Source organism: Akebia trifoliata, chromosome 5 (assembly GCF_017979445.1).
Source record: "Akebia trifoliata isolate Shusen 1 chromosome 5, ASM1797944v1, whole genome shotgun sequence".
In the NCBI taxonomy this organism is placed as follows: Eukaryota; Viridiplantae; Streptophyta; class Magnoliopsida; order Ranunculales; family Lardizabalaceae; genus Akebia; species Akebia trifoliata.
Window position 1 is genome coordinate 22299614 of NC_141379.1, and position 18431 is coordinate 22318044.

The 18431-nt window shown below is 33.0% G+C and overlaps 1 protein-coding gene across 1 annotated transcript; it reads right to left on the minus strand.

Moving 5' to 3' along the window:
- Positions 1 to 12464: 12464 nt before the first annotated feature.
- On the minus strand, positions 12465 to 12872 carry LOC147401657 (uncharacterized). Its single transcript, XM_086444428.1, has one exon. The coding sequence runs from the start codon at positions 12870 to 12872 to the stop codon at positions 12465 to 12467; it is 408 nt and encodes a 135-aa protein (XP_086300554.1).
- Positions 12873 to 18431: the final 5559 nt, after the last annotated feature.

The following is an 18431-nucleotide window of genomic DNA, read 5'->3' on the forward strand; positions in this document are numbered from 1 at the left end:
ATATATAAATAATTTTTTTTTTAATTTTTTCACTATTCACTTTCATTTTAAAAGACCCAAAATCAGCCAACCCATTTAAAAAAAAATTCATTTTTTCTTCGATCTTCCACCTTAGATCCCTCGCAAACAGCTCGCCATCGACGATCGACGCTGAAGGGAGAAACGTCCACAACCGCATTTTCTACAAAACCTACCCAATCTTTTTCCATTTCACATTTTATTTCACCCCGTATAGTCAAAAATCAGACGTATATATATATATACGAGGGTTTTGAAACTTTGATCTCGGACTTCACCTGTTTCGAGGTCAAACTGTCTTCCGCCGCAGAAGGGAGAAAAGACGACCGTATCGAGATCTTTGAAACCACTGGATTAGATTTAAAACTCAGTCGTCTCAAACTTCGAACCATCTCGATTTTCGTACCGTTCACCTTGATTTCAGCGTATGCACTTCGATTCTTTCGTATAGAGATTGTAAGGAACTTTCAATTTCTATTAATAATCGTAGATAATGAAAATTGCATTTATAATTTTATTAAAAATTCGTGGTAAGTTTCAAAAAATATAGAATTCAATTGGTTATTTCAAATTCACGTCAGAACTTGTATATTTGATATGTTTAATTGTATTTTATAACAAATTACACGTGAGTAGGATGTTTCATCGGGCTATTTCTGTCAGTTGGGTCTTGTGCACTGTTCGGACCCCGTTTTGATATAAAGTTTTGTATTTTTTCAAGGATTTTATAAATATGAACTTCATAGTTAGAAAAATGATTTATCATTCAATTAACTCATATTGAGTTGATGAATATCAGAAAGTGGATATTTTATTTGAGAGATTGAAAATTGTAAAATTCGAAAAAAGGGAAAAAGGATATGAAAACGGTAAAATGTCAGAGTCACACCCGAGGGGTGATGTCTACATTTTACATTGTTGTGTTGTGTGTAGGTTGGTGAACGGATATCCAGGGATAATATTACTAGTTGCATGTTTATTTACTTTCTGGTAGCGCGAGGCGCTGTTTACTTTTTCGTTCTGTTATTTATTTTAGGTCAGCTGGCCATACTTGTATGGTAGGAAACTGGATATCCATTCTCAACCTTGTACTTTTAATTTCTCTTTTGTTTTCAAATGAAAATAATATATATGCAGCTATTTTGTGAGCTATTAAAGAGTCTGTGAATACCTGAAAGGATAGTGCGTCATATCATCCGGAGTGGTGTACTATCTTGGGATGTACGGTAGGGCCCACCAAGCTCATACGTGGTATGGGACGCGTATGAGAGTGGAGTCACAACGGAAATCCGGGTTTATTCCTCTCTAATTTTTACCGGTGAACTTGTAATGTAAAGGTGGTCTTATACGAATGGTTTGTATATTTGGGAATCACATGTACGCCTGATAGGCATAGACGAAGATGATTAGTCAGTGATCACTAACAATCTATAGTAGTCGAACATTTTGACACATCGAAAATAGACCTATTGCTTATGGTCACGTCAAACGGCCAGCCTGAGCCGGATAAATGGTCAGCCAAACGTGGTAAATGCCGCCCAGCCACAAAATCAAGAACTAAAAGCCAGTACAAAATTGTAACATCAGGTCCCAACTGGGAGCGATCCAGTCGTGAATCCCAACTTTCTAATTCCACTACTCTACCATGTGTATTATGTATATGTTGCCTTATTTTAATATATAAAATGAAATGCAAGTTTAATGTTTTCATTTGATCAATTAGATTTATATAAAAAGAAAATGCTATATTGAGTATTGTTGATTGATGTAATATCAATTTTAAAATGTTTAGTTGCTCATCCCTGACTATATGTACCAGTTAATCGTAATTTTTTTAATAAAATTTTACAGATTTTAAAATGATTTAATATGCTTATTCGTTCATGTTAGAAGAGGTTATTGACAGAAATTGTGTTTTCTTCCTTACTGGGTAACCATTGTTACTCACCCTTTCCTTCTTCATTTTTTTAAGTTTCAAATCTGAAGCTTGGCAAAACAGGTGTAGAAAATGAGTGAGAATCATCTGGTGGGTCAGATAGACAGTCAGAGTTCGTCACTTGGTGAGTATCGGGGTTATACCCCCTAATGGTGCCAATTTGTCAAGGATTATTATGAATTTTTTCTTGAGTGTTAGGATTTCTATTAGAGTGAGGATGTTTGTATAATTCTATGTTTTGTTATCCTTCCGTACTCTGATCTATCGTTTGTTATTAGATGTATGTAGGCTTCCGCTATTGTTATATTTTTATATGTATATATGCAGGATTGTATGTCGTTTATTAGGTGCAGGTTGAACGCTTTGGAATGCTAACATAAACAGAGGAAACTATGCCGAAATTTTGAGATATCATCTAGTACCTCGGGATCTGACATGGGGATTTGTGTTAGCGTTTGGCGGGGTACCACAGTGACACAACTCTAGGTTTGGATCTCCGTTTTGACTAAAAAGTACGCTCCTTAAAAACCTAACAATGGTATCAGAACTCATCTGTTTCGTGCTTCATTGTTCGAAGAAAAACATAAATTGAACAAAAACCTAAGATTTCATCTACAAGAATTTTTTTTTATTTAAATAGATTTTGGACAAAAATTTGAGATTTTTCTAAATTGATTTTTGGGATAGAAATTTGGAGGTTTTCTTCCCACCCTCGTCGGACTCTTTGAAAACCCTACTTTTTATTTTCTGTTACTTCTTGATGAAGTTCATAATAAAAAAAATATAAAAAATAATATTTGAAAAGGGGGTAGAATCAGAAGAACGAAATATATAAAAAAAGGGGTAGAAGATGAGATCTGAAGGAACTCACCCGATTTGTCTCTCTGATCGAAGCATAAGAATTTCCATGGCTACTACTTCATCATGAAGCTCTCTTCCGTTTGGGATTTGAACGACCGTGGCTTCATCTAGGTAGAGAGGATGGGATGGTGAGGTTGAAGGTTGTTGGCCATGGATGCTGCTTTGCTAGGTAGCTTTCCGATCCATAGCTGAGGCTTCGTCGAGTAGCTATCTTCCTTTTTTTTCCTTCCATTGGTCCCCTTCCCTTGGATATCATGGATCCAAAAACTAAACAGAGAATAACAACATGTTTGATCTCGTTTAAGTGAGGAAGAGTTTGAAGTTTGATATCAAACATTCTTCTCCGTTTAAGTTCAGAAAGAACGAAATGTATTGTTGAAAGTTTATGAAATAAAGGGATTTAGTTTACTACATCCATATACATCATGTTTTGACGTGAATTCTTTTGACACATTGACACATATAATTTGTACATCTTTAATTGTGTGGTTGGAATTTATCTAAGCACCAAATTTTTTTTTTGTATTTTAAGACACCATGTGACATTGCTATGTTATTTTTTTTCCTTCAAGACATGTCACTGTTATACAACAGTGAGTGGGAGTCCTTTAATGTACTTTTTTCGTTTGATATAAAATAAAATTACAACATACTATCCTAGGTAATAGGATAAGTGTTGACCAAGGTTATTATTTGCTTTGTCTTTATGTTAATGGCTTTTGTAAACTTTAATATAAATGTTGACATAGCCACCATTGTTAATCTATTATTTTAGTTTTCCTTTTTTTGTATGGATATTGAGGTCATTTAAAAAAAAAAAAAATCCAATCTTATGTAACACAATTATATCTTTTTTTGATAATACATTTTCTTTTATGATAAATCACATTTTAAATAGTCAATTTTTTTTGGCATATCAATGGATGAGCCTAATAATAAAGTTTATAATTAGGTGACTCTACTATATTCATAAATATTTCATACTTTATGTCATTTGTCGATGATTAATTAATTGATTGTAGTTGTTGGAATAACATGATATTAATGATTAAATTATGTGACCAAATGATAATATTTATTTATTTTTATCTCAATTTGTAATAAATTAATTGAAATATTTATTAGTTTATTACTATTAAGAGTGGTAACCTTTTGAGTTCCTCTTTAAAATTTGCGCTTCACGAATTTAACAATTAAGATCAAAAGAGATGATTGCTGACTTTGACAATCGTCAATGTTTAATTTTTCGATCCGATGTTATAACATGAATTTTAATTGGTTGATTTGAGGGATTGAGAAAATTTTGGTGTGGCATAAATGATAGATATAACAATATATATTTTAAATTTGTATATATGTATATTTGAATATAGTAAAAAACATTGTAGCGAATTTAAATAAGGGAGAAAAACTGGATGAAAATAATTATGACATTTGGCATCGTAAGATCCAATATCTCCTAGATGAGAAATGGGTTCTAAATATTTTGACTATAGTTATGGATAGACCAAAAGAATGGACTTCTGCATAACACCATCGTAGCATGGACACATACTTGAATTGGTAGAAATAAGATATGTGCACTCGATTTACAATGTTGAATAACATGCACAATAATCTAATTGGCAAATTGAAGGATTATCAGACAACCAAAGAAATGTGGGATGCTTTAGAGTTCTTTTTTTTGTGGATACCTCAGCAACCAGATTGCGCGCATTGACGTTGAAGTTTGACTCATATAAAAGGCTCCTAAAGACATCATGGTCGAGCATATTAGGAAAATGTCTCCAATTATACACGATCTGAAAGCTATTGGAAATGTTCTAATAGATGCGCAACAAATCCTTGTTGTCTTGAAATTTTTACTTGATTCTTGGGAGTAGATAAAGCTCAATATGACCCATAATGAGAGTATTATAAACTTTTCTTAGGTGTCGTGATATCTTGAATTAGAAACTAAACACAGTCCGCAATGATTAATAGTGTCACTTTCACTGTTGAATCTGGTAAGTACTTCAGACCCAAGCGCAAGTCAATGACTAATGATCTTGAGCTTAAGAAGAACCAAAATTTCATATGCCATAAATGAAAATGTAGTGGAAAGAAACACAAATCTAAGATGACATGTTACAACTGTAAGAACTGGGTCATTTCGCTCGTGAATGCATTGAGCCGAAGAAGGTAAAAACCAACTTTAATCCCCCCTTTCATTGTTTTGTTTGCACAGAGGTATTTATTGCTAATTTTTTTGATCCTGATTGGATTGTAGATTTTGGAGTAACCAAACATATATCAAATGATAGAGTAGAATTCATAACGTTTTGTCGAGTCACGCATGATAGCATGAAGATATTTATAGGAAACAATTTTAGTGAAGAAGTAATGGGAGTGGGAACATAACAAATACGGATGCGCATAGGACGTACATTGTTACTTTACGATGTTTTTTATGCGCTAAGAGTTCAACGTATTTTGCTTTCAGTTATATCACTATTAGATTTAGGTCTTGATTTCCATTTTTCGTTAAAAACAATTAGGATTTCTTTGTAATCGATTATTTATGGATATACTTTTATTTCAAATGGTTTGTTTAAATTAGATGTTAATTTTAGTAATTTAAACCCTAATGCTTATTCGATTTCCAATATGATTGTTTCTGATTCTATGAGATGGTATGCTAGATCAGGTTATATTGGACAAGATAGGATGAAAATATTAGCGAATAATGAATTATTAAGTCTACTTTCTGAAAGCGCCCTCGATCCGCGGGGTACGCGGATTCTCTTTTGATCCTTGAGGTTTGGGAGTCGCCACCTAGTTATTACGGTCTAGGAACCGATCAATGACTTTAAACGGATAAAAAACTAATCTAGAATAAAAAAAACTGAATTCGGGGATCATATTACGGAGTTGGAAGGTGTTAGGCACCAACCTCGCCCGGCCAAAGCCGGTCTCTACTAATTTCCCAAATAAGTTACATTGCTAAAAAAACCTATATAATAAAAAAAAGTAAGAAATTATACCTTTCCGATAGCAAAAATCTTGTTCCCTCAGATACGACAAAAAATGCTTCTTGTACCGTACTCCTTGCTTCGTTTTGTCTCCAGATTTGATTTCTAATCTCCGAGGCAAGGTATCACTTTTTTATTGGATCTGGATTCTTTGAGTTTGTTATGGATTTTGGGGTGTTTTTGAAGGACTTTTAGGTGTTTTTTAGGCTAAAATCGAAGAAGGGATGTTAGGTAAGGAGTTGGGGCTCCAAAACTAGGGTTTATGGGAGGCTATGGGGGCTTTTTGACCTACTTCTCTTAGGATTTATGATTTGATACGAAAATAGGGTGTGAGGACCTCTATTTATAGATTTTTTTAGGGGTTGATTTAAATAGAATTAGTGTTTGATTGTAATTCTTTTAGTTAGAGTTGTGTTTTAGTTAGAATTATTTTAGGTAGAATTGTATTTTAATTAGAATTATTTTAGGTAGAGTTGTATTTTAGTTAGAATTATTTTAGATAGAGTTATTATTTAATTAGAACTCTATTAGGGTTTTGACTTTTGGTCTTATTTGATTGACTTCAGGATTTTGACTTTAGTCTTAATTGATTGACTTTAAGATTTTGACTTTAGTCTTGCTTAATTGACTTTAATTTTGACTTTAGTCTTACTTGATTGACTTTAATATCTTGATTTTAGTCTTGCTTGATTGACTTTAATTTTTTGGAGAACCCCCCTCTATTATATCTGTAATTCTTTGGACCCCCAAATGGAGGGGTCCTTAAAGAAATATCTTAGGAACCCTCAACAATTTTGCCTAAGAGCCCGATTGATCGATTGTTTTAATTCAAAATTTTAAATTAATTTTATTAATGTCTCACTTTAATTATTTAATATTTTATTTATTAATTTCAAAAATTTTAATTATAAAAATTGTGAAATTACCGTTTTGCCCCTAGAGAGGACTTTTCGCGTTTTAAGTCGGTTTTTAATGTTTGAAGATGTTTTAGAATCGATTTTTCGTAAGGAATTCAATGGAAATATTGGTTTTTTTCATTTATGAAATTTTTTGTATGAAATGGTCGTGAACTTTATGAGGGGCATTTTCGTAATTTTGTCAAATTCTGTGAAAATTGGCGAAATGATTTATTTGATTTCGATTTGTTGTTTTATGTGTTTGAATGAGTTTTCCTAATCGTAACGTAGGCTCTAGGGTTGTTTTGATGTTAGGGGTATTTTGGTAATTTGATCAATTATTAGTGATTTTTATCGTGAAGCTTTTTTTTTTTTGAAAGATGATAATTTCTATGTTTCTGGGATTGTATTTTTCTAGCGTAGCATGATTTCTATGGTTTTGTCAGTTCGAGATACCTCATCCAGATTTCTGAAACATATCTGGTAACAAAATAAAGCATTGGAATAAACATCCATTATTGGGAATCGTTGCGATCGGGTTGACGAGTTGATTAATCAGGCGGATGCAAAAATGGGGTGTCTACACTTTCAAAAATCAATCATCTGGTGTATGAATATTGCTTAGTCAAAAAGTCGAGTAAGAAATTGTTCAAGCTGTAAATGATGATAAAATAAATAACAAAAGAAAACCTTAACAAGCAAGGATCGAACCACTGAGGCAACGTTAATCCAAATAATTTTTTACTTCTAATCTAATTCAAGTTTATGGAAACGATTACAAATAATTTTTGAGAAAGATTTATTTAAAATAATCTACTAAAATAAAAGAAACTTAAGAATATGTGAGAGAAGTGTATATCAATTGGATACACCTTCATAAGCTTTATCAGTGATTTCTGATTTTCTATTTATCTCGATCCTCTAAACAAAGCTAATGTTTGTGGATCAAAAAATCAAACAATTAAAATATAAATAAGAATAAAAAGTATGCAATAGTTTAGGTCGAGATTATTATGTAAATATTACCTATTCTCTGTAGAGTATGGTTCTTGTTGAATTTATCAAAAAAAAGAGACCATCAAAATTTTAAAAACATTTAATATTCAACCTAATAATAAATACCTATGCTATCACAATAAAACTATTAAATCATTATAAGAACAGTAAAATACTAACAAATCATGCTCAGGCTTCCTCAATAGATCTACCAGAGGTTTAGCCAATAGTTATCACAAAAACAATAAAACAATAATAAAATAAGAAAAGCATGGAAAGAAAAAGAGATAAAAGAAAGAAATTATCTTTATTATTTCTTGACTTGAAACCAGCAGAGCCTCCTTACAACTTTCGTAAAACTAAGAAAGAAGAAAATAAAAACTAAATTAATTCTCTAAAAATCTAGATTCCTCAACTTTTGGTCTGGTTTTCTATTTATAGAAAGACTAGATTTGGGTTTCATGTGGAAATTAGGATCTTGGAGCCATTCCTTGTTTACAAAAAATATTAAAAATAATCTATTACGGATGGTGTTCAACTGCCAAGTTTCAATATGAAATTCGAGGCTTGACCTTCTTCGCTGACCCTAGCGTTGCGGTAAACTTTTGGTCAATTGACTTGACTTTTGGTTCACAGTCTTATTTTGGATCCTAAATCATAGTAGTAACTTCAAATTTTTTCTTTTCACCTTGAAACTTTGTGAAGAATTTCTGTTACACGTAAATAACAGTAATTAGTTTCAAATTACATAATTAAATTGAAAATAAGAATTATTATGGGCTAACCATGCATTATGTCTAATGAGGGAATTTAATTTGTAATTTACTGATAAAGTCTATGTAATTAGGACTCTAGAAATGACTTTCTAGATCCTGATCACACCCCCAAACCTAAATTTTGCTAGTTCTGAGCAAAAATAAAATAAAACTAAATTATAAACCACTTTCGAAGGTTACACAACTGCATTTAAAGCATGCAACAAGCCCTTAAACCCCTAGGTTACCCCTAGTGGACGAGTTTGACTCATGAGGATTTGTAGTGAATATACCCACAAATTTTAAATACTATACAAAAATATAAAAATCAAACTCAATGGATGTAAGGCAAACATAACGATATTTCACAAATTAGTTAATGGTTCATACGTTTAAGCAAAGTTATAGTTTTCATTCCTCAGTTTAGAAAATTTTAAAAGTAACTTAAGTGCTTGTGCAATTTTTTTTATTTTTCTTTTAAAAGTAACATCTTTTTATGAACAAAATTTCACCTTCTAACTACTAATAATGATCGATTCCTCTCCAGTTCTAACTCGAAACTAAGCATACTATCTAGGATCATGAGATATGTGGATGTTCACTTTAATATCTCTAAGGGACTTTATCTGTGATATTCCAGCTTACTCACGTTTTTACCATTGACGGCTTTCACCTTACTGAAACTACTTTCTTTGGCTACATTGGACTATTTTCTTTTTGCACTTTTTCGACTCAAGCATTTTTTTTATTTAATTTGATCTTTTTCACATATTTCTATCTTTTTTCTTTTATCAACTTTACAACTTTTTTGATTTATTTTTCAACTTCTGCACACATCAAAATTTTTCTGGTGTTCTTTTTACAAAAAACATGTAGTCCTTTTCGATGTACCTAGTCTAATCCTATGGTTGCTGTCCAAGTCATATTATCTCCAATTCTATTTTTCTTCTAACCAGACAATCAAAGGACAATGAAATCATAGTTCACTAGATTCAGTGTCCCCTAACACTCTAAATAGAGAAGAGGGTCAATATTTGTTCCATAAAATCTTATTTTTAACTAATTAGAAGTGTCATGAATTTTCAAAGTATTCTTTTAATTTTCTTTATGAGTGATACCAAAAAGAACTTATGATAAAAAATTAGGACATGAGCTTGAGATTTGAAATTCATATGTAAACAATACATAGAAAGAGTTTGAAGAAAATATTTTACAAGTGTTAAAAATTTTTATGATTTTTTTCTAAAAACATGAAACTAACTAGCAATGAAATGCAATGCAATTGTGAGCTAACCTAATACCTCTAAACCTAAATGAAATATTATCCTCAATATGAACGTAGTGAGAAAATAAAGAGAAGGGTTAGATCACACCTGAATTGATTTTGGCATTAATTGGCAAACTCTTGTTACAAGTAATCTGAAAAGGGTTAGAGTTATAACAATGATAATTTCTGAAGTAATTTTTGCATAAAAGAAATCCTACCTAATAATTGAAAAATAACCTAACTAAGAATTTAAAAACATCATATTCTAGAATTAAAACTCAATTTGAGAAAAGAAAGAAAAATTGATCCTGCGTTGCATGCCTTCTAATCAAAGATTGCCTCTTGAAAAATGCTAAGTTTATTGTCTTCAGCCAAACAACGACATGAGGCTAATCTTGATACATAGGATCCCTTAGATAGGAATCTTTTTCTTGGGGTGGGAGTGTGAGAAATGGCTTGAGCCATTGACCATTGACTTGGAAAATACTATTGTTTGTTGTATTGAGTATCTCAATGTTGCCATGTGAATTAATTTTATGGACCACAAAGGGTCCTGTCCATAGAGATTTCAATTTTTCAAGAAATAGGTGGAGGTGAGAATTATAGAGTAATACTTGCTGACCTATATGAAAGGACTTTCTTTGAATGTATTTGTCATACCAGGTCTATGTATGATCCTTGTATTGTCAAGTACTATCGTATGCATCGTTAGACAAATTTTCCAACTCAGAGAGTTGACATTTTTTGTACTCTCCTACTTTGACAAGATTAAATTTGAGATATTTTATAGCCTAATATACGTGGTGTTCGATTTCTACTGGGATGAGACGATAGGGGGACATGCCAATCGGAGTTTTGAAAACAGTACGATATGCTTATAAGGCGTTATTTAATCGCAAAGCCTAATCCTTTTGTGAAGGATTTACTATTTTTGCAAGAATGATTTTAACTTTGCGATTTAGTATTTTGACCTGTCCACTTGTTTGAGGGTGATATAGAATGACGACCTTGTGAGTAATAGCGTATTTACGCATGAGGTTTTCAAAAATTTGATTGCAGAAGTGCTTACTTCCGTCGCTAATGACCGCTCTTGGAGTACCAAAGCGAACAAATATAATATTTTTAAGGAAGTTCATAATGATTTTGTGGTCGTTGGTTCAACACGTTGTTGCTTCTACCCATTTTGAGATCAAATTCTTATGGTAAAAGAATCCATTAGATTAACCTTGCTTTTGCATCCTTCTTGGAAAGAAGGTATTTCAGTATTGCATGATTAGTGAAGATTATAACCTTAGATCTTACTAAGTAGGAGCAAAAATTTTCCAGAGCAAAGACTACAGTTAGTAATTCTTTATCAGTTGTTGAGTAGTTGAGTTGGCATCGTTTAGCGTTTTGCTCACATACTGGATGACATGGGAGAGTTTGGCAACTCGTTGCCCTAGTACTACACCTATTACGTAGTCTGAAGCATCACAAATCACCTCAAAGGGTAAATTTCAGTTTGGTGGTTAGATGATAGGTATTGTCGTTAACTTAGTTTTGATTTTGTCAAATGCATTTAAACAGGCGGTAGAGAGTTCAAAGTTTGCGTCTTTAGATAAAAAGTCGCACAAAGGTTTGAAAAATTTTCTAAAATTCTTAATAAAACACCAGTAAAAGCCTAAATGCCCTAGGAAAGAACGAACTTCTTTCACAGTTTTAGGGGGAGGCAGATTAACGATAAGGTCAATTTTTACCTTATTTACCTCAATTCCCTTGTGAGATATGATGTGTCCCAACACAATCTCGGAAGTAACCATGAAATGACACTTTTCCCAATTTAACATCAGATTCTTTTCACGGCATCTAGTTAAGACTAATTTTAAGTGATGTAGGCAATTGTCAAAGATAGATCCGAAGACTGAAATGTCATCCATGAAGACTTCAAGAAAATTTTCTATCATATCGGAGAAAATGCTCAACATACATCGTTGAAAGGTTGCATAAGCATTATACAGCCCAAAATGGCATGCGTCGATAGGCAAAAATCTCGAAGGGACACGTGAAAGTTATTTTTTCTTGATCTTCAAGGGCAATCGGGATCTGTATCTAACAATTGAGGAATTTTCCTCGAACAACCTCTTGTAAGATTGGATTCAGTCTCCTTTGTGGTTCTTTCAATGGTTTGTAGTTGTCCTCGAGGTGTATTTGATGCATAACCATAGAGGGACTAATGCCCTTGAGATCAACTTTGGTCAACCAATTGCTTCCTTATGTTCACGTAGGACCTCTAATAACTGCTATTCTTGAGACTTTTCTAAGTCAGGTGATATGATTATAGGAAAGGTTTTGATTTTTCCTAAGAACGCATATTTCAGCGTGTTAGGCAACTGTTTGAGTTCAGGTTTAGGAGTCTCTTCAACTGAAGGTGGGGATGAAAATGTGGGCAGACTCTCTTGATGAACTATTCTAGGGGGAGATTTTCTATTTTACGTTGTCAATTTGCAAAGTCCATCTTAGGGACGGATTCTAGGAAGGCATTTACCTCCTTGATGGACTGTTTTCATCAAACTCGAGGTCAAATTTACCTAAGTACTCTTTGAGCGGTCAATGTTCTCACTTTTTGGAATGTTTTTCTGACCAATGTATCAATCATATTGACCTCCTCCATATCATCCATGTCAGTGGATTGTCACTTGTTGTGAAAGACATTCAAGTTTACCTTCACGTCTCCAAAGGCTAAGGTCATGATCCTATTTCTACATCTGATAACAGCGTCAGTGTGACTAAGAACGGTCGACCCAAGATGACCGAAATATGATTGTCTGGGTTCATGATGGGTTTATTGTCAAGTACCACAAAATCAACGGGAAAATAGAAGTCTTTAACCTTGATTATTATAACCTCCACTATCCCTTTGGGAATCTTAATTGATCTGTCTGCCAAGCTGATAGTGATATCTGTAGGTTTGAGTTCCTCTAAATCTAGTTGTTTGTAGACAGAAAATGACACAAGATTCATTCTGGCCCTTTGATCTAGCAGACATTTCTCAATCATTATTTCCCTTATATGCACAGAGATTGTTGGATAGCTTGGATCCTTGAATTTAGGTGCAATTGTCTGTTGAATCAGACAAGATGATTGGGCTATCATTGTAGCCTCTCTAGGCACAATGATTTTTCTTTTCATTGTAGTGAGATCTTTAAGGAACTTAGCATATGAAGGGATTTGACGGATAACGTCCAGAAAAGGTATGTTAATCTGAATATTTTTGAAGACTTCAAAAATACCTTCTAATTACTTTCCCTTTTTATTTTCTGTTAATCTTTGTGAAAATGGGGCCTTGGGAATAGTAATTTCTTTTTTTATTTGTAGAGAAGTTTGTTGAAGGTGTACTTTGGTATCCTCTTGTGTTGGGACCTCATTGGGCATGTGCATTTGGTTATCCATTAGCTTACCAGAACGTAGTGTGTTGACTGCTTGAATATAGTCATTAGAGGAACCAGGTTGACTTACTATTTCATATTGTTTTTTTGGGGCAGTTCCTTTTTGGTTAGGCACAGTTTGGTTTGGGAATTCCCTTTTATTTTTTCCCCTAAAGAGATGGCTAACTAGTTTAGTCGAACCTCAAGATTGTTAATTGATTGTGTATTACTTTGAGTCAATTGTGTTTGGTCCTGTATGAATTTCTATAATTGCTGTTGTTGTTTAAACATCTTTGTCACCATTGTTTCTAATGCAGAGTTTGTTTGTGCAACTGGGGGAGAATAGTTGGTCATAGGGTTAACAACAATCGTCCTTTGATCAGACATATGAGGTGAAGAGTAAGATGCTTGTGAAACCAAAGAAAGGTTTGCATTTGATTGAGATCCTATTATAGCCTTTTTGAAAATCAGGAGCACCACCCTGTTGGATAGGTTTGTTCTGACGATAGGAGAAGTTGGGATGAAACCTATTGTCAGGGTGGTAAGTCTGATTATACAAGTTTGGAGTGGGTTTCCTAAAAGTGCTATATGACCAAATGACATTGGCTTGCTCTATAGTGGCCATATGATAGTTCTTTATGAGGTGGTCAAAAGTTTTGCATATGTTACATGTAAAAGGTATCTCTGAATTGATTTGGAGTGTAGGATGTATATAATGTTGGTTAGTTTTTATATTGAAAGCATCAAATTTCTTATTTAAGTTTTGCATAGTACTAACCAAAGTAATCATTACATTTTTGAGATCAGGATCACTTTTGATCTCGTACATTCTTAGTTTATTGATTCCAAAGTCACTCTGAAAGCGCCCTCGATCCGCGAGGTGTGCGGATCTGCTTTTGACCCTTGAGGTTTGGGAGTTACCACCTAGTTATTACGGTCTAGGAACCAAACTGACTCTAAAAAAGGTAAACATTACTAATCTACGAAAGAAAAAAGGGTCCGGGGATCACGTTACGGGGTTGGAAGGTGTTAGGCACCAACTCCGCCCGGCAAAAGCCGGTCTCTACTAATTTCCCAAATAAATTACATTGCTAAAAAAAATCTAGATAATAAAAAAAATTAAGAAATTATACCTTTCCGAAAATAACTTTATCGTTCCCTTAGATCTAATTGAGTAATTCCTTGTATAATACTCCTCGTTTCGTTCTGTCTCCGGATCTGATTTCTGATCTCCGAGGTAAGGTATCTCTTTCTTAGATCTGGGTTCTTCGAATTTTTTCTATGGATTTTGGGATGTTTTTGAAGGGCTTCTAGGTGTTTTTCAAGCTAAAATCGAAGTGTGGGTGTTAGGTACGGAGTTGAGGCTTCAAAACTAGGGTTTATGGGAGGCTAGGGGGCTTTTTGACATACTTCTCTTAGGGTTTTTGATTTTATACGAAAATAGGGTGTGAGGACCTCTATTTATAGATTTTTTTAAGGGTTGATTTAGGTAGAATTAATGTTTAATTAGAGTTCTTTTATTTAGAGTTGTATTTTAGTTAGAATTGTTTTAAGTAGAGTTGTATTTTAATTAGAATTATTTTAGGTAGAGTTGTATTTTAGTTAGAACTCTATTAAATAGAGTTATTATTTAATTAGAACTCTATTAGGCTTTTGACTTTTGGTCTTATTTGATTGACTTTAAGATTTTGACTTTAATCTCATTTGATTAACTTTAATATCTTGACTTTGGTCTTGCTTAATTGACTTTAATTTTGACTTTAGTCTTATTTAATTAACTTTAATATCTTGACTTTAGTCTTGCTTGATTGACTTTAAATTTTTGGAGAACCCCCTTCTATTATATCTTTAATTCTTTGGACCCCCAAATGGAGGGGTCCTTAAAGAAATATCTTGCGAACCTTCAACAATTTTGCCTGAGAGTCCGATTGATCGATTTTTTTAGTTCAAAATTTTAAATTAATTTCATTAATGTCTCACTTTAATTATTTAATGTTTTATTTATTAATTTCAAAATTTTTAATTATGAAAATTGTGAAATTACAGTTTTACCCCTGAAGAGGACTTTTCGCTTTTTAAATCAGTTTTTTATGTTCCAGGATGTTTTAGAATCGATTTTTCATAAGGAATTCAACGGAAATATTGGTTTGTGTCATTTATGAAGTTTTTTTTGTGTGAAATGATCGTGAGCTTTATTAGGGGCATTTTCGTAATTTTGTTAAATTCTGTTAAAATTGACGAAATGATTTATTTGATTTCGATTTGTTGTTTTATGTATTTGAATGAGTTTTCCTAATCGTAACGTAGGCTCTAGAGTTGTTTTGATGTTAGGGGTATTTTGGTAATTTGATCATTTTAGTGATTTTTATCGTGAAGCTTATTTTTGATCTGCAAGATGATGATTTCTATGTTTTTGGGGTCGTATTTTCCTAGCCTAGCGTGGTTTCTAAAGTTTTGTCAGTTCGAGATACCTCATCCAGATTTATGAAACATATCTGGTAACAAAATAACGTAATGGAAATAACATCCATCATTGGGAATCATTGCGATTGGGTTGACGAGTTGATTAATTAGGCGCATGCAAAAATGGGGTGTCTACACACTCCTATCAAAGTTTCATAAATTGGTTCTCCAGTTCGAGCATTTTTAAAGAATTCTACGAGAAACTCAAAAGTTTGATTTGGAGTCTGATTCATGAATTTTCCTTTGTGTATAGATACCAAAAGGATACGTTAGGCTGTCGTAAGACCATGATAGAAGAAATTGATTAGTTAGGCTTTATCAATCCCATGATGTGGGTATTTTACAAGTAGGTCATTAAATCTTTCCCAGGAATAGGAAAATTATTTATCGAATTTGCCCTTGAAGTTCACAATGGCATTTTTGATTTGATTTGTTTTATTTTTTTTCATTGGAAAAAATTTGATCATGAATTTTCGGGATAACTCGTCCCAAGTAGTGATCGAGTTGGAGGGCATCGAGTTCATGCATGCTGCTACATGATCTTCTAGAGATAGAGGAAACAACCTCAACTTGACATTTTCATCATCGAGGTGATCATTTTGAAAGGTTTGACATATGGTCAGAAATTTGTTCAAATGGTTATAGGGTTATTCACTATTGAAACCATGAAACTTAGGGAGCATATTGATGGTGGCTGCCCTAATTTTGAATTGTGCCACTTTGATTGCTAGCAAGGTAATACATGAAGGGGGAGTGCTGTAGTGGGTGCGAATAACTCGTTAAGAGTTTGTTGATATTCTTGGATCATTTGATGTGGGGCAATTGGTTGAGCCATGTTAGGTGGGTGAGAGTTAGGTAAGGAATCGAATTCTCTTCTAATCCCTTGAAGTGGATAAGATCTTGTGATCTCGGGGTCGAATGGTTCAAGTAGATTCTTTTGAGATCTCTTACCTAACATGCACTAATGATGAACACAGATAGTAGGGATGAATTTCACATGTGCTTGATGGGTTCCTATTAGACTAAATAGCTCCTAACTATTTCAAAGAGATAACTTGAGCCTCCAACACAGTTATCTGAAATCAAAATCAGCCAGTTTAATCCCCAGATGAGAGGTGGTGCATGATGCTAAGCAAAGACACTTTTAAATCACCTATTCATCTAGAATAGACGTAGTTTATCCCCTTAGTACTGTAGGGTACAACAGGGCAGGATTAAGCTTAGGCACTGACTTCAATCAAGAAGTGCAATTGGTGCAACGTAGGCCAGCTTTGTTATTGAGTTCGGTGAGACCTATAGTTAAGTCTAATAAGATTTTAATTAAATTTGGACTTGTGTGAATTAATTTCCTAATAGGGTAAGAATGCAGTAATGAAATCTGATTATTATGTTAGTGCCATCCTCATAAGGGTGCCTTTTTTACTAATGTGCAATCAGAAGTATGCAGTTAAATCACTAAAATTCAATACAGAAACCCACTTGCAAGGGATGCGTGGGGATTTTAAGTTTTACGTCCCATTCTAGACGGGCGATGATCGAGTTGAGTCGACTCGGGCTATCGACACCAAACTCGGTGTACGAACTCGAGGAGCTGAGACAGTTACGTCCCATTATCGTCCTCCCTTAATTTTATTACAGTCTGAGCCTTCTCAAAATAATTAAAATTAAATTCTAAAAATAAATTAAAAACTTCTAAATAAACAAAAAAAATCTGACTGTAGTTCTACTTTAAACAAAAATAAATAAATTCATGTTTCTTCGTCAAAGAATCTTTCGATTGAAAACAAAAGACAAATCAAAGTTAGAATTCCAGAAAAATTATTTGTTCATTGAAATCGAGAAGTCTAAAGAAATATTCTGCAAAAATTGAAGTGCGAATCTCGAGGTTTGACCGTGGCGCAATAGTTGACCTAGGTGGTGCGAAATTTTTTTTATGAAATTGACTCAAATTTTAGGGATTTATTCGTGCTGATTTCATAAATAAAAATTTTTATCGACATAAAACTGAATCAAATTTTCGGATAAAAATAAAAATAGATTACACTGTTGTCCCCGACAACTACACCAATTTGTTCGAACTGTAGATGATGATAAAATAAAGAACAAAAAAAACCTTGGCAAGTAATGGTCGAACCATAGAGATAACATTAATCCAAAGAATTTTTACTTCTAATCCAATTCAATTTATGGAAACGATTAAATATAATTTTCTTGAAAGATTTATCTAAAATAAACTACTAAAATAAAAAAAACTTAAGAATATGTGAGAGAAATGTACATCAATTGGATCCACCTTCACAAGTTTTATCAGTGATTTCTGATTTTCTATTTATCTCGATCCACTAAACAAAGCTAATGTTTGTGGATCTAAAAATCAAATAATTAAAATATAAATAAGATTAAAAGTATGCAATAGTTTAGGCCAAGATTATTATGTAAACATTAATTATTCTATGTAGAGCATAGTTCTTCTTAAACTTAACAAGAAAGAGACCATCAAAAGTTTGAAAATATTTAATATTCAACATAATAATAAAGACCTATACTATCATAATAAAACTATTAAATCATTATGAGAATAGTAAAACACTGACAAATCTTGCTTAAACTTCCTCAACCGATCTACTGGAGGTTTAGCTAATAGTCATCGCAAGAACAATAAAGTAAGAATAAAATAAAGAAAACATGAAAAGGACAAGAGATGGGAGAAAGAAATTATCTTTATTGTTTTTGACTTGATACCAGCAGAACCTCCTTACAACTTTCATAAAACTAAAAAAGAAAGAAAATAAAAACTAAACTAATTCTTTAAAAATCTAGATTC